This window comes from Oryzias melastigma, unplaced genomic scaffold (genome assembly GCF_002922805.2).
Source record: "Oryzias melastigma strain HK-1 unplaced genomic scaffold, ASM292280v2 sc00293, whole genome shotgun sequence".
In the NCBI taxonomy this organism is placed as follows: Eukaryota; Metazoa; Chordata; class Actinopteri; order Beloniformes; family Adrianichthyidae; genus Oryzias; species Oryzias melastigma.
The window spans coordinates 131,058-148,381 of NW_023416909.1; the positions used below are offsets into that span (position 1 = coordinate 131,058).

Sequence of the window (17,324 nt, forward strand, 5' to 3'; positions counted from 1 at the left end):
GTGAATTCTCGTTAATCCTCATGAATCTCCATGAATCATAGATTCTCATGAATTCACATGAATCTTCATGAATCCTAGAAATTCCCATGAATCTTCACACATCCTCACAGATTTCCACGAATCTTCATAGATTCTCATGAATCGTCATAAATCCTCAATGACGGCAGAGGTCAGGTCACGTGACCTTAAATCAGACGGAAAAGGTCAGATAGAGATGTGTCAGAATCATAGACTTAGGTCAGAACACTAATGATCAGTGTTACTGAGCTTTACAGGTAAACATGTATAAAGTTGCTTTAGTACCAAACACGGAGTCTAAACAAACAAAAACAAAACTTTCAACTAAATATGTTAATGAAATTCCAACATGACAAATTTTGATGTAAATAAATATTGATTACATAGAGAGTTAGAGCTGACCAACGAGAGTCACAGTGAGACAATTTACAGTCTCCGGGCCTTCTGTCGATCAGCCAATGGCTGCTTTCGTGGACCGGAGCAATGCATCATGGGAATGTAAACAGAACCGGTAGCTAGCAGCGTTAGCTTCCCTGCAGAGGAGGACGGAGTTTGGCGTGAATATCGGAGCGGCAGCAGTGAAAATGTCTTCGGTTCAGTCTCTCCGAGAGTTTATCGGTGAGCGGTTAACTGCTGCCGCGGAGGAAATCTTCATTCATGTGGAGAAAACCATCTTTAAGCTGGAGGAGGAACTCCTCCGTCAGCGCAGACTGATGGATGTGGGCATGAAAGCTCATCTACAGCTGAGAAACACAGGTATCTTCTCTTTTATCACACTTGTTGGGACAAAAACTAAAACGTGAACATTCCAAATTTAACAGAAAATATAGTTTTAAATTAGGAGAATTGACCTGATTGATTGGAAGTCTAGAAATTGGTTAATAATAGTATGTAAATAGATGAATAAAAGTCATTACAATACAATAGTTTTATTACCCTATAGGTATGGTACAATATAATCCGATAATTTGTGTCAAATTCTACATAGATTTGATTAAAAAACACATTTTTTTTTTGTTTTTTATTAAAGCATTCTCTTTCTATTATGAACATGGAGAAAGAACCAAAAGACCTTTTGTGGATTCTCCTCCTTTTGTCTGTATGTTTTGGACTGTCACTGTATGTTACCCCATAAGGGACAAAAACAGGTTAAGAAACGGATGGATGGACACAGTTTTCCATTCATTTTGAAAGAAAATGACTTAAGAATGGATTTGACCTCTTTAAAAACATTAAAACATATACAATCAGAAAAGAACAAAAACATTTAGACTAATTGAAGTTTAAATATTTTTTAATTAGCAGACTTTAATTTTATCATTTTTATTTCAATGTTTGATGTCGTGTTGGTTATTGTATATTTTATTTCTGTGAGAAAAAATGTCTTTACATGACTGTATACAACGCTAGATGACTGCGATGAAGTTACTTTTAGGTTGGATATTCATCAGACATTTGCTCATATTTAGGGACCATCAACAAATGACAACATTTGTCTTTAATAGCTCTTAAATTATTGGACCAAATCACTTTAGAGGCGAGGTCAACGGCCAAGAACAGGGACACCGACGAGTCACCTGGAATCTCCCCCACTCCAAATATATAGAATGAAGGAGAAACTCAGAAAAGCTGTTTTAATGTTAAATTCTTTCATACATGAGAAAAATGCTACAAGAACACGTAAACTCAATTTTCATCAGCGTGGGTCTTTAGAAAGTGATAATCAGATCTGAATTTAATGACAACAGTGATGATGAGTCTAAGCCAGGGTCTCCAACCTTTAACACTTGAAGAGGCATTTGAGTTGTTTTTTCACTGATCACAACCCAGTAGGAGCCACACATCCTGTAGAAAAATAAGACTTTATATTTTTGTTATTGATATTTTTATGATAAATATAAATAAACTACTATTTCTTACATGAATAAAGCAAAATTTAAGAGAAAATAGCTTTTTCCTTCCCCCAAAATATAAAACTGTTTGTTACTTAACAGACAATACTTCCTTTCAAAATAAAAGACTCCCTGTGTCACCTTGATGGAGCAAATCAAGTGATAGGTTGTGTAATATCAGTATTCGAAAAAAAAAAGGTAAACGTTTGTGGTGTTTCCTAGCTGGAAATTCATAAATATAACTTTCTAAAATCAAAACACAGCAAAATAATTGTATTTTTTTAACTGTGAGGCACATTTAAAACACTGGAACTTGTCTAAATGTTTAGTTCTCGATTATCAAACCACCATGGTCACTGTGCTTTGGAGGCTCGCGGAGTGAGAAGTTATTTCACTCTTTTTTAACTTTAATTAACGTTTACTTTGTTAAACTAAAAGCTTTTTATTTTTAGAAGAGCCAGACGTGGCTCTAGAGCCGCAGGCTGCAGACCCCTGGTGTAAACCATACAAGGATATTTTTCTTCACTCTGGAATGGAAAAGTCTGCCCCCTGGTGGTGTGATTAATAAATGATGTGAAATTCATTGACATTTTCTTAACCTGCTGTAGCTTTTTCCAGGTTACGGGCCGCCAGACATTTAATTAGCGCTGCCATAATAATAGACTAGTTGACGACTAATTTAATAGTCGATTAATCGTTACTTTATATTAAATGGAGTCAGAGTGTAGTAAAGTTGAAAGTTATAATGACATTCTGCTAGCTTTTTGAATTTTTTTCGCATTTATTAAGGTTTTTAGGGCATTTTGGTGTTTTGCTTATATTTCAGCTACTTGCTAGATATTTTGGCTAATTTAGGATTTTTTGGTTTGTTTTTTAGGCTAATTTGGAGTTTAGCTCATATTTCAGCTACAGCTAGCTATTTTGGCTAACTTATTTTTTTTTGTTGTTTAGCTAATTTGGAATTGAGCTAATATTTCAGCTTCATACTAGCTGTGTTGGCTAACTTAGGCTTTTTCTCATTTTTTAAGCTAATTTGGCATTTAACTAATATTTTTGCTGGCTATCAGCTTCAGTGTTTTTAGCTATCAATTTCAACATCTTCAGCTATCATCACTAGCGTCCTCAGCGACCAAATTCAGCTCACACTAGCATTATCTCCAATGTGAACATATCTAGTTTTTAGTTTGGGATTTTTTTAGGCTATTTTGGAGTTTAGCCAATATTTCAGCTACATGCTAGCTATTATGGCTAACTTGGGCTTTTTTTTTTTTTTTAATTTTCAGGCTAATTTGGCCTTTAGCTAATATTTAATCTGGCTATCAGCTTCAGAGTTTTCAGCTATCAGTTTTAGCATCTTCAGCTATCGTCACTAGCATCTTCAGCGGCCAAATTCAGCTTACAGCATTCACACTAGCACTATCTCCAATGTGAATATATCTAGTTTTTAGTTAGGTTAAAGCTAATGATGGTTAAGATGTGTGTTTTACATTTATTTATTGCATGACCCGATTAGTCAACAATTAAAATCATCATTTGTCGCAGCTCTACTTTTAATGGTGGACCGATGTAGTAATTATTGTTGGGATAAATCATCTTTTTCCTTTTCTGAGTTTTCTCTAATGTTGTCCTTTTTCCTACACTTTTAAAAAAAATCATATATATGTATTTGACAAATACAAATTATTGTTTTTCCTGTAGTTCTCCCTCAGAGTGATCTGAAAAACCAGGAGGAAGCTCCACAGGTTAAGGAGCAACAGGAGGAGGTCTGCATCAGCCAGGATGAAGATCAATCTGATCTGAAGCAGGAGGAGGATATCTTGATGGTGACTCTTTGTGAGGAAAATGAGCTCAGAGAAGACCATCTCAACAGTCAGCAGCTCCAAACTCAAAGCTTTAATGACGGTCAGGATGAAGAAGCAGCATCAACATCAACTGCAGATGAGATCAGGAGCGACAGAAGTACCGAGGTCTGTCAAAAAAGCCAAACCGTGCGGAGATATGCCTGTAAGGTGTGCAGGAAGAGCTACACGGCGGCTCACAGTTTGAAGTGTCACATGAGAGTCCACACTGGAGAACGGCCTTATTCCTGCAAAGAGTGCTGTAAAAGTTTCAGTCAAAGCTCTCATCTCACCACCCACATGATCACCCACACGGGAGCAAAGATGTTCTCCTGCAGGCTCTGCGGGAAGAAGTTTAGCCAGAGTCATCACCTGGGGTCTCACATGAGGACGCACAGCGGCGAGAAGCCCTTCTCCTGCGAGGAATGTGGGCAAACATTCAGCCAGAGGTCGCACCTGACGGGTCACATGACCACCCACACGGGGGAGAAGCTGTTCTCCTGCCAGTTCTGCGGGAAAGGCTTCAGCCGAAGCTCTCACCTGACGAGTCACGTGATGGTTCACACGGGGTCGCGGCCGTTCTCCTGCACGGAGTGTGAGAGGAGCTTCAGGCAGAGTTCCAACCTCACACGCCACATGAAGACCCACAGAGGAGGAGGGGCTCTGCCAGACAGTTAGCTCCCAGCGGGACTGGAATAGACGAGAACTACGGTGTTTCCGTTCAGCGTCTCTGTAAATCAAGACAGCTTTCTATCTTTTTTGGTTCTGCTTCTTTTAGAAAACAACAACAAAAGCTACTACAAAAAAAAAAAAAAAAACGACACTCGAGGAGCGTATTTTTAAAATCTGCATGCTTTATTTTTGATCCAGACAGAAACAGGAAGTCCGTCAGTCGTGAAGCTGTTCCTTCATTTGTTGCAGTTATAATGAAGCAGTGATGCCCCCTTTAGGCGTGTCCAGGTGGTGCATGTTGGTGTTTGAACTATGAGCTATAAAAGCTGGAGTTGCTATGTTAGCTTGTTGTGTACGCGAAGTTGGACGCCATATTGGAAAGGGCTATGTTTCTGTTTCCTGCTGTGCTACAGTTGCACAAACAGATCTTGAAAAACAAGAATGTGACTGTTCACAAGTACATTGTTGCTGTCAGCTAATAAAGGAAAACTTCTGGAAAACACTTTAGGAAGATCTGAGTGAGTTTACTATCAATAGTGAATGTTTAGGTTTTTGAAGCCCAATGAGGCATATTCCTTTGTGATTTGGGGCTATATAAATGAAATTGAATTGAATTGAATTAGGTCAGGGGTGTCCAACTCAATTGAACAGGGGGTCCAAAATACAAAGCACACCTTAGGTTGTGGGCCGAACAGAATAAGCATTTATTTACCACTCTAAAGCAAAATTTTTAAAACTTTGAGCACATAACTTAAAGGGTAACCAAACTAGGAAGTAGGAGACTGACTCCACCCAAAGCAGAAATTTGAAAATCCAGTCAGAGGGGCGGGGCTTGGGGGTAGAATTGTTATCATTACTGGAGCTGCAGATCATGATGTCAGACTTCTAAAACTTACATAGTTTAACCAATCACAAAATTCAACTGTAATACCTCGATTCAACCTGTAGGGGCAGCACACAGCCGATTTTTGACTATATTTTGAAGAATTGGACATTTCATTTCAATTTGTCAAAAATTTGGGAATGACCAGCAGACAGCACTTTTAAAGCCACATTTATAGAGATTAACAGCCAAAAAAAAGTTAATTTAGGGTTTGGTTACCCTTTAACGTAACTTGGAATAATATTCCAGAATAAATCAATTTAAACTTTAAATAACTTTCAATATTTACTCTTCCTAAAAATAAGTTCAAGATAACATTGGGCCATTAATAACAATAAAATAAAATGATCTGGAGGGCCGGATATAATTACCAGGAGGGCCGGATCCGGCCCCCTCACCTTGACTTTGACACGTGGTTTATGATCTTGTAGCCTATTCAAAGTCACTGAGAGCTTTAGACTTCCCACTATTTCCTCGTTTTCTGGCAGGACCACCGATCTGTTTGTTTTGTGGAAGATGACCGGTATATTTATATGCGTGTTAGACCTCAGACCAGGCGACCTGCTGGTAATTAGATTACTAAGCAGAGGATAAGAAACCAACCAGGAGTGCCTCAGTTGCGAAGAGGGTAGAGTCCAGCGCTGAATCCCCGTCCAGCGGACGGACAGGGACATGTGGTGTACGGAAGACCTCCTGACTGGTGTCGCGCGGATGCTTAAGTCCTTCTGATAGAGGCTGGGTGGGATACCCTACAGTGGTGCGTCCCGGCCATTGTCTGCTTTAAGACAAACGCCCCCCGGACCTCGGCACACCAGGGCCATGGACTGCTCATTGTGCCTTCTTGCCCAACTGGGACCCCCCAGACTGGCCCAGCTGTTGACTGGGGCACACCGTTCCCAGTCCTCTCCGCCCGCATTGTGTCACCCTGAGTGGAGACCGGCGAATATGCATCGGGCGCTAGCGATGAGGACTACTCACCGAGCTGTTTATAAACACAGATCGAGAAGTCTAGTTTGTGTAAATCTTAGTCTGTGTGTAGATTTGAATAAAATCACAACCATGCAGCATGTATACATTGTTTTTCCTATAGCATATTTATTTATGTAAAAGTTTTAAATGTTGCTCATCTGTTGCACTTTGTTCAAAAACAAGCCATCAGTTTCAACGTTTTCAGCTATTAGCTTAAGTGATTCCAGCTATCAACTTCAGCTTTTTTAGCTATCAGCACTAGCATCTTCAGCTGCGAAATTCAGCTTACAGCATTCACACTAGCATTATCTCCAATGTGAATATATCTAGGTTTAGTTAATGATGGTTAAGATGAGTGCGTTACATTCAGTTTATGCATGTTGACTTATCGGAAAAAATAATCGTTGATTAGTCGACTATTAAAATAATCGTTTGTGGCAGCACTAAGCTGCACCATATCTCTCTCTGCAATATTTATTTATTTCTCTTTTCTTAAAACCCTTTGTTTCTAATTTATATATATATATATATATATATATATATATTTACTTTTGAATCTTGTTCAAGTTTTGTTGCCTTCTGTAATAATCCTGACTCAAGACCTGCCAAAGAAAAACTCCAATATACTTGTTTCTGAACCTTTAACATGTACGAATGGCAATAAACTCTTAAGAGCTAATCGTGCCAACTCTAGTGCAGTTATAGCAACACACTCTGCTCACCCCCCAAATCTAACATACAAAGAACCAGTTGTACAGTTTAGAGATAGATTTCAGCTCAGAAGAGGAAAACAAAGACGTTTGTGGATCTATTTCTCTAAACAGGGATGCATCAGAATGGAGCAGTAAAGTGTGGCCAGCATAACGTATTTTCTATGTCACAAATATTTTGTTTTTAAATGGCTTTTTTCTTTTGCGCTTGACTCACAACAATTTGAACATAGAAACCTAAAAAATGTGATTTAAAACTAATTTTCTTTATAAACGCCCTCCATCATCAGAAAAATGCTACAAAACTTGTTCAAAACGCAGATTTCTTCAAAGAATTAGAGTTTATTCTGTTTCTATATGAAGACATTATCACACAAAGTTTGGTCTGGCTCTGCATATGTTAACCTTACCACTCTCCATTCAATATTCATACGTCTTATCTTTGTAAAATAGTAAATAAAAGAAAATAAAACCCCTTCTCAACAAAAGCGTAAATGTAAATACTCATTATAAATTCGACAAGTTTAAGTTTGAAACTATAGGTGTGAATTAGATGAGAAGTGTTTTATTTCCATGTCTGAAACACAACTTTAGCCCACACAGGTATTTTATTTGGAGTAACAAATAAACAATCCCTGTTTTGTCGTGTATGGTTGGTCAGTTACTAAACCAAGGAGGTTTGCTCATGTCATATTCAGAATTCCTTCAGAAATGTAGCTTTCCAGTGACACCTAGAGTGTGCAGTTGTTCAGTTTCACTTCAGATTGTAAAGCATTTACCATACACTAATTATAATGCTGAAATTAACCACATTTTTTATGGGAGAAATTTAAATTAAAAAGAAAAGATGCACCAATAAATATATCCCAATTCCTTCTGATGCAAAGTTTTTTGGTATTCAACCATGGAGGGCTTAACCTGGGAAAAAGCAAATACCATCCATTTTCTTGACTGCTGTGTCCCTTTCGGGGTCGCGGGGGTGCCGGAGCCTATCCCGGTTACTGAAGGGCGAAGGCGGGGTACACCCTGGACAGGTCACCAGCCTGTCGCAGGGCCTCAATCACACACACATTCACTCTCACATTCACACCTAGAGGCAATTTAGAGTCACCAATTAACCTATGAAGCATGTTTTTGGACGGTGGGAGGAAGCCGGAGTCCCCGGTGAAAACCCACGCATGCACGGGGAGAACATGCAAACTCCATACAGAAAGGTCCCAGCTGGGATTCGAACCGGGGCCTTCTTGCTGTGAGGAAAGAGCGCTAACCACTGTGCCACCGTGCAGCCCTCAATTGTTTATCATTTTTAGGAAATTCTATATTCACAAATATAACAACCTATTTTAATTTATTTTATCTGGACCTTAAATCATATTATAAAATGATCTGAACATCTGAAGGCGTCAAGAACATTTAATATTTTAAAAGAACTGCATATTTTTGTTTTATTTTTTTAGTTTACACATATATGTTGTATCCTCCTGGTTTGTTCATGCTGTTGCACTTTACTTGTAGCGTCTTCTGTTAACTATTGTGGAGAAAAAAAGTACACAACTGAATGTGAACATGTTTAAATCGAAAGAATGTTCAATAAAGTTTATGAAAAAAAAAGAAAAAAAATCCATGTGTATGACGTCTGCGTTTTTCATTGGACGGCTTCGCGTGATGCATCATGGGAATGTAAACAGAACCGGGTAGCTAGCAGCGTTAGCTTCCCTGCAGAGGAGGACGGAGTTTGGCGTGAATATCGGAGCGGCAGCAGTGAAAATGTCTGCGGTTCAGTCTCTCCGAGAGTTTATCGGTGAGAGGTTAACCGCTGCCGCCGAAGAAATCTTCATTCATGTGGAGAAAACCATCTTTAAGCTGGAGGAGGAGCTCCTCCGTCAGCGCAGACTGATGGATGTGATGATGAAACCTCAGGTCCAAGCGGAAACCATAGGTAGGTTCTGATCACCTTTTTCCAATGAGTAAAACAGATCATTCTCTAAAATGACACCACATTTAAATGTAACAAAATAATCTATTTAAAAAATTCTGTTTTATTTTTATGATCCTAATATTAATATTCTACAGAAATCTAAAGAAATCATTGAAATCCCACTTTATCGACCCTATAAGTGAAATTACCTTTTTATCACAGGTTTATTAAAAACAGCGAATAGATAACAAATGTTTTAATGAGTTTCCTTCTGTCTTTTTTATAATCATTAACTTGGTGCCTCCTTTTTATTGTGAATTGATTTGAGAAGAGGTTATTATGTTTTATCCGTTTTTCTTTTGTCGATGTAAATGAAAAATTGTTCTCAATTAAGCACCCTGGATAAATTAAGGTTCAAAAACAGAAAACTACACTTAAAAATAATAATAATAATAGTTATCATCCAGTGTCTATAAGGTTTTTCAAAGTCTATATTGCTGAAAGATCTGCATCCATCCTGACTGAAGTTTTAGCTGTATATAGAGAACTGGACAGAGTAACCCTGCCTCCACTGGCGTTCCAAGCTGGAAGTACCCACTGGTTCTGGGAAGCCATAATCCCATAGATTTCTATAGAGAAATACACAGCAATAACTCTGTCCTTTTATTTGCTCTGATATACATTTTTCTTAACATCTTCTTGCTAATGCTAAATTTGTTTCTTTATATTTTTTTCTTTATAGCTATGAAGTGATTGTTGTGCCACCATATTGCAAGCAAACATCACAGTTTTGAGATCAAATTTTCTAAATGACAAACAAAATGTAAAGTGTTAAAATAAAATGTCAATTTGCAAATGAAAATATTTAATATTTGCTTTCAAAAACTTATTTTTTTGCTTGTTTGTTGTTGCGCTTTATCTTTAATTTTGTGTTCGTAAGTTTCTGTTCTGTGTGACGTTTGTGCCATCAAACGGTCCAGATTTTACCCAATCAAATCCCATATTGATCTAACATGGTTCTGCTTCAGAGGCTCAAACGCTCTTTCAACCTCAATGTTGTCTCTATGACTGAAGAAAAAAATAAACCATTTTGATCATTTAAAAAATAACTAATACTTATTTTTTATGTTAGAGGTGACAAAGGCCAAACAAAGGCCTTATGATGACTTGTACGCTAGGTCCAACAGGACAACGATCCAAAACACAGAGCCAAAAACCCCCAAGAATGGCTGAGAGAAAAGCGTTGGACTGTTCTAAAGTGGCCTTCCATGAGCCCAGATCTGAATCCCATTGAACATCTGTGGAAGGAGCTGAAACATGCCAGTTGGAGAAGACACCCATAAACCTGAGACAACTGGAGCAGTTTGCTCATGAGGAGTGGGCCAAAATACCTGTTGACAGCAGCAGAACGCTCATTGACAAATACAGAAATCGTTTCATTGCAGTGATTGCCTCAAAAGGTTGTCCAACAAAATATTGAGTTATTATATAATTTTTATTTATTGTTACCTTTGTAAGTTTTGAGTGATTTCAGTGAGAATTGTGGGTTTGACCTTCTTTAACTGAGGGGTACCAACACTTTTGTCCACATGTGTAATTATAAATAATAAACAGACAGGAATATTATTCCAGAATAAATCAATTTAACCTTAAATAACTTTCAATATTTTACTCTCCATAAAAATGTATTTTGTCAATTTGTAAAAGTTAGAAATGAGCGCAAGATAACATCGGGCCATTAATAACAATAAACTAAAATAATCTGCTGGGCCGGATTCGGCCCCCCGGGTAATTGACACTTGTTTTATGTCACATACTTCTATAAAAACAAAACAAATAGTTTCTTTGGTCTTTTTTCCTGCAGTTCTCCCCCAGTGTTACCTGAGGAACCAAGAGAGGAACTCCAATTTGAAGCAGGAGGAAGCAGAACCTCCACAGATGAAGGAACAAAAGGAGGAGGTCTGGATCAGCCAGAATGAAGATCAGCTCCGTCTGAAGCAGGAAGACGATATCTTGATGGTGACTCTTTGTGAGGAAAATGAGCTCAGAGAAGAAGATCTCAACAGTCAGCAGCTCCAAACTCAGAGCTTTAATGATGGTCAGGATGAAGACCAACGGGAAGCATCAACTACAGATGGAGAGACAGAACTTCAGGGCAGCAGAAATGTCAAATGTTATGTCCAGAATGAGGAAAGCTCTCACAGAACCCAGACAAAAAAGAGATACTTTTGTAAAGAATGTGAAAAAAGTTACACCACCGCGCGGAGTTTGAATCATCACATGAAAATCCACACCGGGAAAAAGTCTCATCCCTGCACAGAATGTGACAAAAGTTTTAGTCAAAGCTCCGACCTCACACGCCACATGAGGACTCACACGGGAGCGAAGCCCTTCACCTGCAGCGTCTGTGGCAAAGGTTTCAGCCAAGGCGTTAACTTGACAAACCATGTGAGGATCCACGCGGGAGAACGACCTTTTTCCTGCAAGGAGTGCAGCAGGAGTTTTAATCACAGTTCTCACCTCACTCGTCACATGATCATTCACACTGGAGAAAAGCCCTTTTCCTGTCAACTGTGTGGTAAAAGGTTTAGTCAGAGATATGCTCTCAAACGCCACATAAAAACCAACGAAGAGAAGATGTTTTCTTGTAAGATCTCAGAGTTGCAGGTCAAGAGAGCTCCTAAATGAACATGTAATGAAAGACACTGGCAGCTTTGTTTAGGCAGCAGTCAAATGTATATTGTAGTAATACAATTATTATGCTGCATTCACACCAAACAGATCTTGTGTGTCAGTTTTGTGTCGGCTGGCGGCTCTTTTGGTGAGTGTCAAATTAGCTAAAATGTTGTACTAAAATGTTCAAAAGTTCTTCACCATGGAAAACACGGACGATGTTGACATGCCGAAAGTGCTGGGCTATATGAAAAAAAAGGTTATATCCCGGTTTAAATTATCTGATATCACAATAACAATATCTATCACGATATAAAGCAATAAAGTATATTTTCAGTTATTAAAAAAAAGCTCTCGCTAGTTTTACTTTGAAAACAGGAAGCTTCACTGTCACTTTATTTTGAAGATTTGTTTATTTATGGTGACAGTAGCCCCACTCATTCGGCTTATTATTATTATTCATAATTATGTTAAAAATTTGAATGAATGAATGAATGAAATGGTTTATTTCAAGCAACCACGAATAATACTTGAAAAAAACACATCACATTGAATTACATCTAGATTGCTTGAAAGAGAGTGAGAGGAAACGAACTTATATATTCCCACCCCGACTCGACCATACCATTTTCTCTACATGAATTATTATTCATTAGTGCATGGCATTAACTTCCGTAGCTACGCCGATGACACCCAGCTTTATGTTCGTCTCCTGACGAACCTACTGCAACAAACAAACTTTTAAATTGCATTAATGATATTAAAGACTGGATGGCAGCAATTTTTTTTAAAGCTTAACAAAGACAAAACAGAGATAAAGATCATTGGTCCGAAAGCTGACAGAGAGAGAGCCAGACTGAAATGTCAAAACTTTGGCATGGATGTGACACGCTCAGCTAAAAACCTTGGAGTAATCTTTGATGCTGATCTCAATTTTAAGCTGCATATTTTAAATGCAACAAAGACTGCATTCTTTCATTTAAAAAATATTGCCAAGGTACTACCCTTCCTTTGAAGATTTAGTGGTGATTTTTTAATCCACGAAGGCTTGATTATTGTAATGCTCTTTTAACTGGACTGTCAACAAGTTACAACTTATTCAAAATTCAGCTGCACGTCTCCTAACCAACACCAGAAGAAGAGCTCATATCACTCCTGTCCTCAAGTCCCTGCACTGTCTGCCTGTCAGCTTTAGGATAGATTTTAAAATTATTCTTTTAGTTTTTAAATGTCTTAATGGTTCAGGTCCTTTATGTTTACTAGATCTCCTTAGTCCACATGAACCACCAAGAGCTCTCAGATCCTCAGGCTCTACGACATTAATCATCCCTAGAACTCGGACCAAGACCTATGGCGAGGCTTCTTTTCAGTGTCTTGGTCCTCGCCTGTGGATCTGAGAGCCTGTACAACTGTGGAGATTTTTAAAAACAAATTAAAAACGCACCTTTTTAGTAAGCTTTTAATGACTCACTTTAAACTTTTTAGAGTTTATATTGTTTTAATATTTTATTTTAATGATGTGGCTAGTCTTGGTTTTAACCTATGATTAACTGATGCTAGATTTTATTTGTTTCTACATAATGCTGTTCTTGTCCTAATGAGGTGGATATTTCTGATTTCTGTCTTGTGGTTTCTTGCTGAAATATGTTTTTCTTTTTAATTTGTTTTTAACTTGTAAAGCACTTTGGGCTGTACAGAAGTACATGAAAAGCGCTTAACAAATAAAGTTTGATTGATTGATCAATATCCGGTTCAGGACTTAATATTTATACTCTACGTCTGCTCGTGACCCAGAAACGGAACCATCCAAGTTATGTTTTTAAAGTTTTAAAAATTGCCATTCTGCTAGCTTTTTGGACTACTTTGGCATTTACTGAGGTTTTTATAATATGTTTAGCTAAGATTTCAGCTACATGCAAGCTGCTTTGGCTAATTTAGGCTTTTTTTGCTTTAAGTTTAAGTTGCCCGTCACAGATAATACCCTCTTGATAAGTACTTTAAGGGTTAATTTCTTTGCAAGACGTGCTAAGAGACTGCTACAATTGAATCACCTCAGAGGGGACTCGAACCCCCAATCCCTGGCTTAGGAGGCCAGTGCCTTATCCATTAGGCCACTGAGGCTTGGTGAGTGACCCTCTAGGTCATTACGAACTTTACGCAGGGATGTCCAGCGAGCAATTTAATGCACAACTATCTCATAGGAGGGATAACTCTACAAACATACTTTTATTGTCTGAACCAAGGCATCCTCACATGAAATGACAGACAAATAAAAAAATATTGAAGATAGGAGGACATTTTGCTGTCTGGCTAAAAAGAAAGGGTCTGTGACCAACTGCTGGACATCGTCGACAACTACAAGTAGAAGTCAAAATCTCTCACCTTGATGCTCCAATCACACAGGGAACGAGATACGCATCGAAGTAGCAACTATTCAGGCACTCTTGAATGTGTCTTTAGCACATGGTTTTGTCACAGGAATGTCACTACCTGCTACTATTGCAGGCACTCTAAGTTGCAAGTAGGATTGGGCACCGATGGGTTCTGATGCAGTTCCGGTTCTACCGCGGTTCTTTTGTTTCGGTTTCGGTTCCCTTTCGGTGCTTATTGCGGTACTTCAGTAATAAAAAATAATGCCTTTATCTTCCTAAATCCAAAGCAGAACGGCTTCAAACAAGCGCAGACTCCCTCCTGCCGTGCAGCTGTGCGCACGTAATATAAAGCATAATATAAAACTCCGTCTTAAATAAACTTAAACGTCCTTGAAATTTTAGCCTGACATTTTATTAAATTAAATCAGGAATGTGGCATTTATTTGCAGTTGTTTTTGGGCAAAAGCAATATTTTATTTCAATAAAATAAGGCGGAAGATAAATGTCAATCACGGCTGCAAAGCGCAGCAGATGATGACGACCCGCTGTGGTGGTGGGCGGAGCCGAGCCGAGCTTTCTGCTATTAGCAGCCCAACAAGGAGGAAACGATTCATTGTTTCATTTTGGGATGGGGCTCCAGCGTTGTTTAAAAATTGCGGAAACTCCACTATTCACAGCGAAAGTCCCGGCCACCGACGTTGCGGAAGCCGACCATCTCGGCAGTTTTATATGAGCCCGCCCACAAACACAAGAAAGTAAAAAGATGGGCTGAATCGTAAAGAATCAGAAGGGAGTACAAGTGATAGACATGTCCACAGACAAATGAAACTTCAATGAACTTTGGAACCGAAATCCGGCACCGTTTGCAGCCGCATCTTTCTGTTTCGGTAGAACCGCGCAAATCATAACGGTTCCTACTTGGAACCGAACTTCGGTGCCCACCCCTAGTTGCAAGAGGCTATTTTCACCAATTTAGAGCGCGACAAATCTTGCGAATCTCACTTGTGTTTTTTTCTTTCACATCTCTATTCCAACATGTAAAGAGTTGGTTGTTGTCATGCAAATCTTGCTAGACGCAAAGTCCAATTTGAAGTTGCTCCTTCTTGATGCCCTTTCCAAGGGTTGGTATTTCCTTGTTTTGAAAAGGGAATAAACAAGATATGTCTATTGTGTAGTGAGCTTGAAATACTGTATTAGACTGTTCTGATTGAAGAAGGGGTCAAAAAGGATCAAACTGTTGCCAAGAGGATCTGATAAACCACATGGAAACAAGAGACCTTCGAAGACTCTGTGGCTCAATGGTAGCGCGTCTGACTCCAGATCAGAAGGTTGCGTGTTCAAATCACGTCAGCGTCATTGCATGGGCTAGCAAATGTTTTGTCGCACTACAGTTTGCAAGACTCAGTAACACATTTCTGGACAAAAGTTTTGCTTGTCTAATGTTGAAAGTCATTTCGGTGCTTGCCCAGAACTTACCACACATGTTTGAAAGGCCATTAACTAGATCGTACCTCTATGCTTTTATTTGCAGGACACATGGTCTACTGTTGGCTTTGGATTTTTCTACACTTGTGACTTCGAGCACGCTGTTGACCAGGGCTGGTTCTGGAAAGTAATGCTGTCTATAGGAGAAACAACACTGACTACTATACTAGCAGAGTTTTGGGATATCCTAATGTCAGAGAGGTTTTAGAAAGTTTGTAGAGACACACAAATGTTCAGTGACAGAAGACTATAAATCCAGAAGTTAAGTTGCCCATTACTAATAATACCCACTTGATAAGCACCTTAAGGGTCAATTTCTTTGCAAGACGTGCTAAGAGACTTCTACAATTGAATCACCTCAGAGGGGACTCAAACCCCCAATGCCTGGCTTAGAAAGCCAGTGCCTTATCCATATCCATTAGGCCACTGAGGCTTGGTGAGTGGCCTTCTAGGTCATTAGGAACTTTACGCAGGGATCTCCAGCGAGCAATTTAATCCACAACTATCTCATAGGAGGGATAACTCTACAAACATACTTTTATTGTCTGCACCAAGGCATCCTCACATGAAATGACAGACAAATAAAAAATATTGAAGATAGGAGGACATTTTGCTGTCTGGCTAAAAAGAAAGGGTCTGTGACCAACTGCTGGACATCGTCGACAACTACAAGTAGAAGTCAAAATCTCTCACCTTGATGCTCCAATCACACAGGGAACGAGATACGCATTGAAGTAGCAACTATTCAGGCACTCTTGAATGTGTCTTTAGCACATGGTTTTGTCACAGGAATGTCACTACCTGCTACTATTGCAGGCACTCTAAGTTGCAAGAGGCTTGTTTCACCAATTTAAAGCGCGACAAATCTTGGGAATTTCACTTGTGTTTTTTTCTTTCACATCTCTATTCCAACATGTAAAAGACTTGGTTGTTGTCATGCAAATCTTGCTAGACGCAAAGTCCAATTTGAAGTTGCTCCTTCTTGATGCCCTTTCCAAGGGTTGGTATTTCCTTGTTTTGAAAAGGGAATAAACAAGATATGTCTATTGTGTAGTGAGCTTGAAATACTGTATTAGACTGTTCTGATTGAAGAAGGGGCCAAAAAGGATCAAACTGTTGCCAAGAGGATCTGATAGACCACATGGAAACAAGAGACCATCGAAGACTCTGTGGCGCAATGGTAGCGCGTCTGACTCCAGATCAGAAGGTTGTGTGTTCAAATCACGTCAGGGTCATTGTGAGCTTGAAATACTGTATTAGACTGTTCTGATTGAAGAAGGGGCCAAAAAGGATCAAACTGTTGCCAAGAGGATCTGATAAACCACATGGAAACAAGAGAGCGCGGCGCTGTTGGGAAAATCAAACGGAGGTGGACCGTGTTTCTTCATAAATAAAGGTTGGTGCACGGACGTCACAGTGCTAAAGAAGACCTGCAGCCCGCACTTGGAATCTTTCTTCATAAACTGCAGACCCTTCCACTCGCCACGGTCGGTGAGTACATTCCTCCACAAGCGTGTCTAACAGAGGCCTAACAGCAACTATTCTAAAATGTAATGCTAAATATGTTTAATATTTATTTATAGCTGTGATCTTTAAAGTGTTTTTGTGTTGCGTTGTTTATTGTTATTTGCACTTCAGAACGAACTATAATCTTTTCCTGTTCACGTTAGATTTCTTCACTTAGTTTCTGTGTTTGGACATTTTTTGTTTAAACTCGTTCTATTAACCTCAGTATGGTCTTTGTTTTGGGTCTTATGTTTGATTCCAACCATTTAGACAATCCCCTCGTGATTCAAGTCAGTACAGAGGCTGTTTCATCTCTTCAGTTTCAGCGTCAGTCAGTACAAAGACTGTTTTCATTTCTTTAAGTTCAGTTAGTCTCTTTAAAAATTGT

The 17,324-nt window shown here is 38.9% G+C and overlaps 2 protein-coding genes and 3 non-coding genes across 5 annotated transcripts; 4 read left to right on the plus strand and 1 right to left on the minus strand.

Annotated features, from left to right (window-relative positions):
* The first annotated feature begins 466 nt into the window (after positions 1-466).
* Positions 467-4,922, plus strand: LOC112140038 (gastrula zinc finger protein XlCGF8.2DB). Its single transcript, XM_036210907.1, has 2 exons — positions 467-774; positions 3,609-4,922. Exons 1-2 carry the CDS (start codon positions 603-605, stop codon positions 4,424-4,426), a joined length of 990 nt encoding a protein of 329 aa, XP_036066800.1. The 5' UTR covers positions 467-602; the 3' UTR covers positions 4,427-4,922.
* A 3,254-nt stretch (positions 4,923-8,176) lies between these two features.
* LOC118598285 (zinc finger protein 519-like) lies at positions 8,177-13,319 on the plus strand. Its single transcript, XM_036210906.1, has 2 exons — positions 8,177-8,921; positions 10,765-13,319. The coding sequence occupies exons 1-2, from the start codon at positions 8,750-8,752 to the stop codon at positions 11,586-11,588; spliced, it is 996 nt and encodes a 331-aa protein (XP_036066799.1). The 5' UTR covers positions 8,177-8,749; the 3' UTR covers positions 11,589-13,319.
* Positions 13,320-13,621: 302 nt separating this feature from the next.
* trnar-ccu lies at positions 13,622-13,694 on the minus strand. The gene has a single exon. It is a non-coding gene; the product is annotated as a tRNA-Arg (tRNA).
* A 1,535-nt stretch (positions 13,695-15,229) lies between these two features.
* Positions 15,230-15,301, plus strand: trnaw-cca. Its single transcript has one exon. It is a non-coding gene; the product is annotated as a tRNA-Trp (tRNA).
* Positions 15,302-16,593: 1,292 nt separating this feature from the next.
* On the plus strand, positions 16,594-16,665 carry trnaw-cca. Its single transcript has one exon. It is a non-coding gene; the product is annotated as a tRNA-Trp (tRNA).
* The last annotated feature ends 659 nt before the right edge of the window (positions 16,666-17,324 follow it).

What these genes read in the sequence shown, in the direction of transcription:
- LOC112140038 (XM_036210907.1), top strand. Translation starts at nt 603, where the DNA reads ATGTCTTCGGTTCAGTCTCTCCGAGAGTTTATCGGTGAGCGGTTAACT. An exon ending in TCTACAGCTGAGAAACACAG is followed by an intron (nt 775 to 3,608) that starts GTATCTTCTCTT and finishes TTTTTCCTGTAG; the next exon opens with TTCTCCCTCAGAGTGATCTG.
- LOC118598285 (XM_036210906.1), top strand. Translation starts at nt 8,750, where the DNA reads ATGTCTGCGGTTCAGTCTCTCCGAGAGTTTATCGGTGAGAGGTTAACC. An exon ending in GGTCCAAGCGGAAACCATAG is followed by an intron (nt 8,922 to 10,764) that starts GTAGGTTCTGAT and finishes TTTTTCCTGCAG; the next exon opens with TTCTCCCCCAGTGTTACCTG.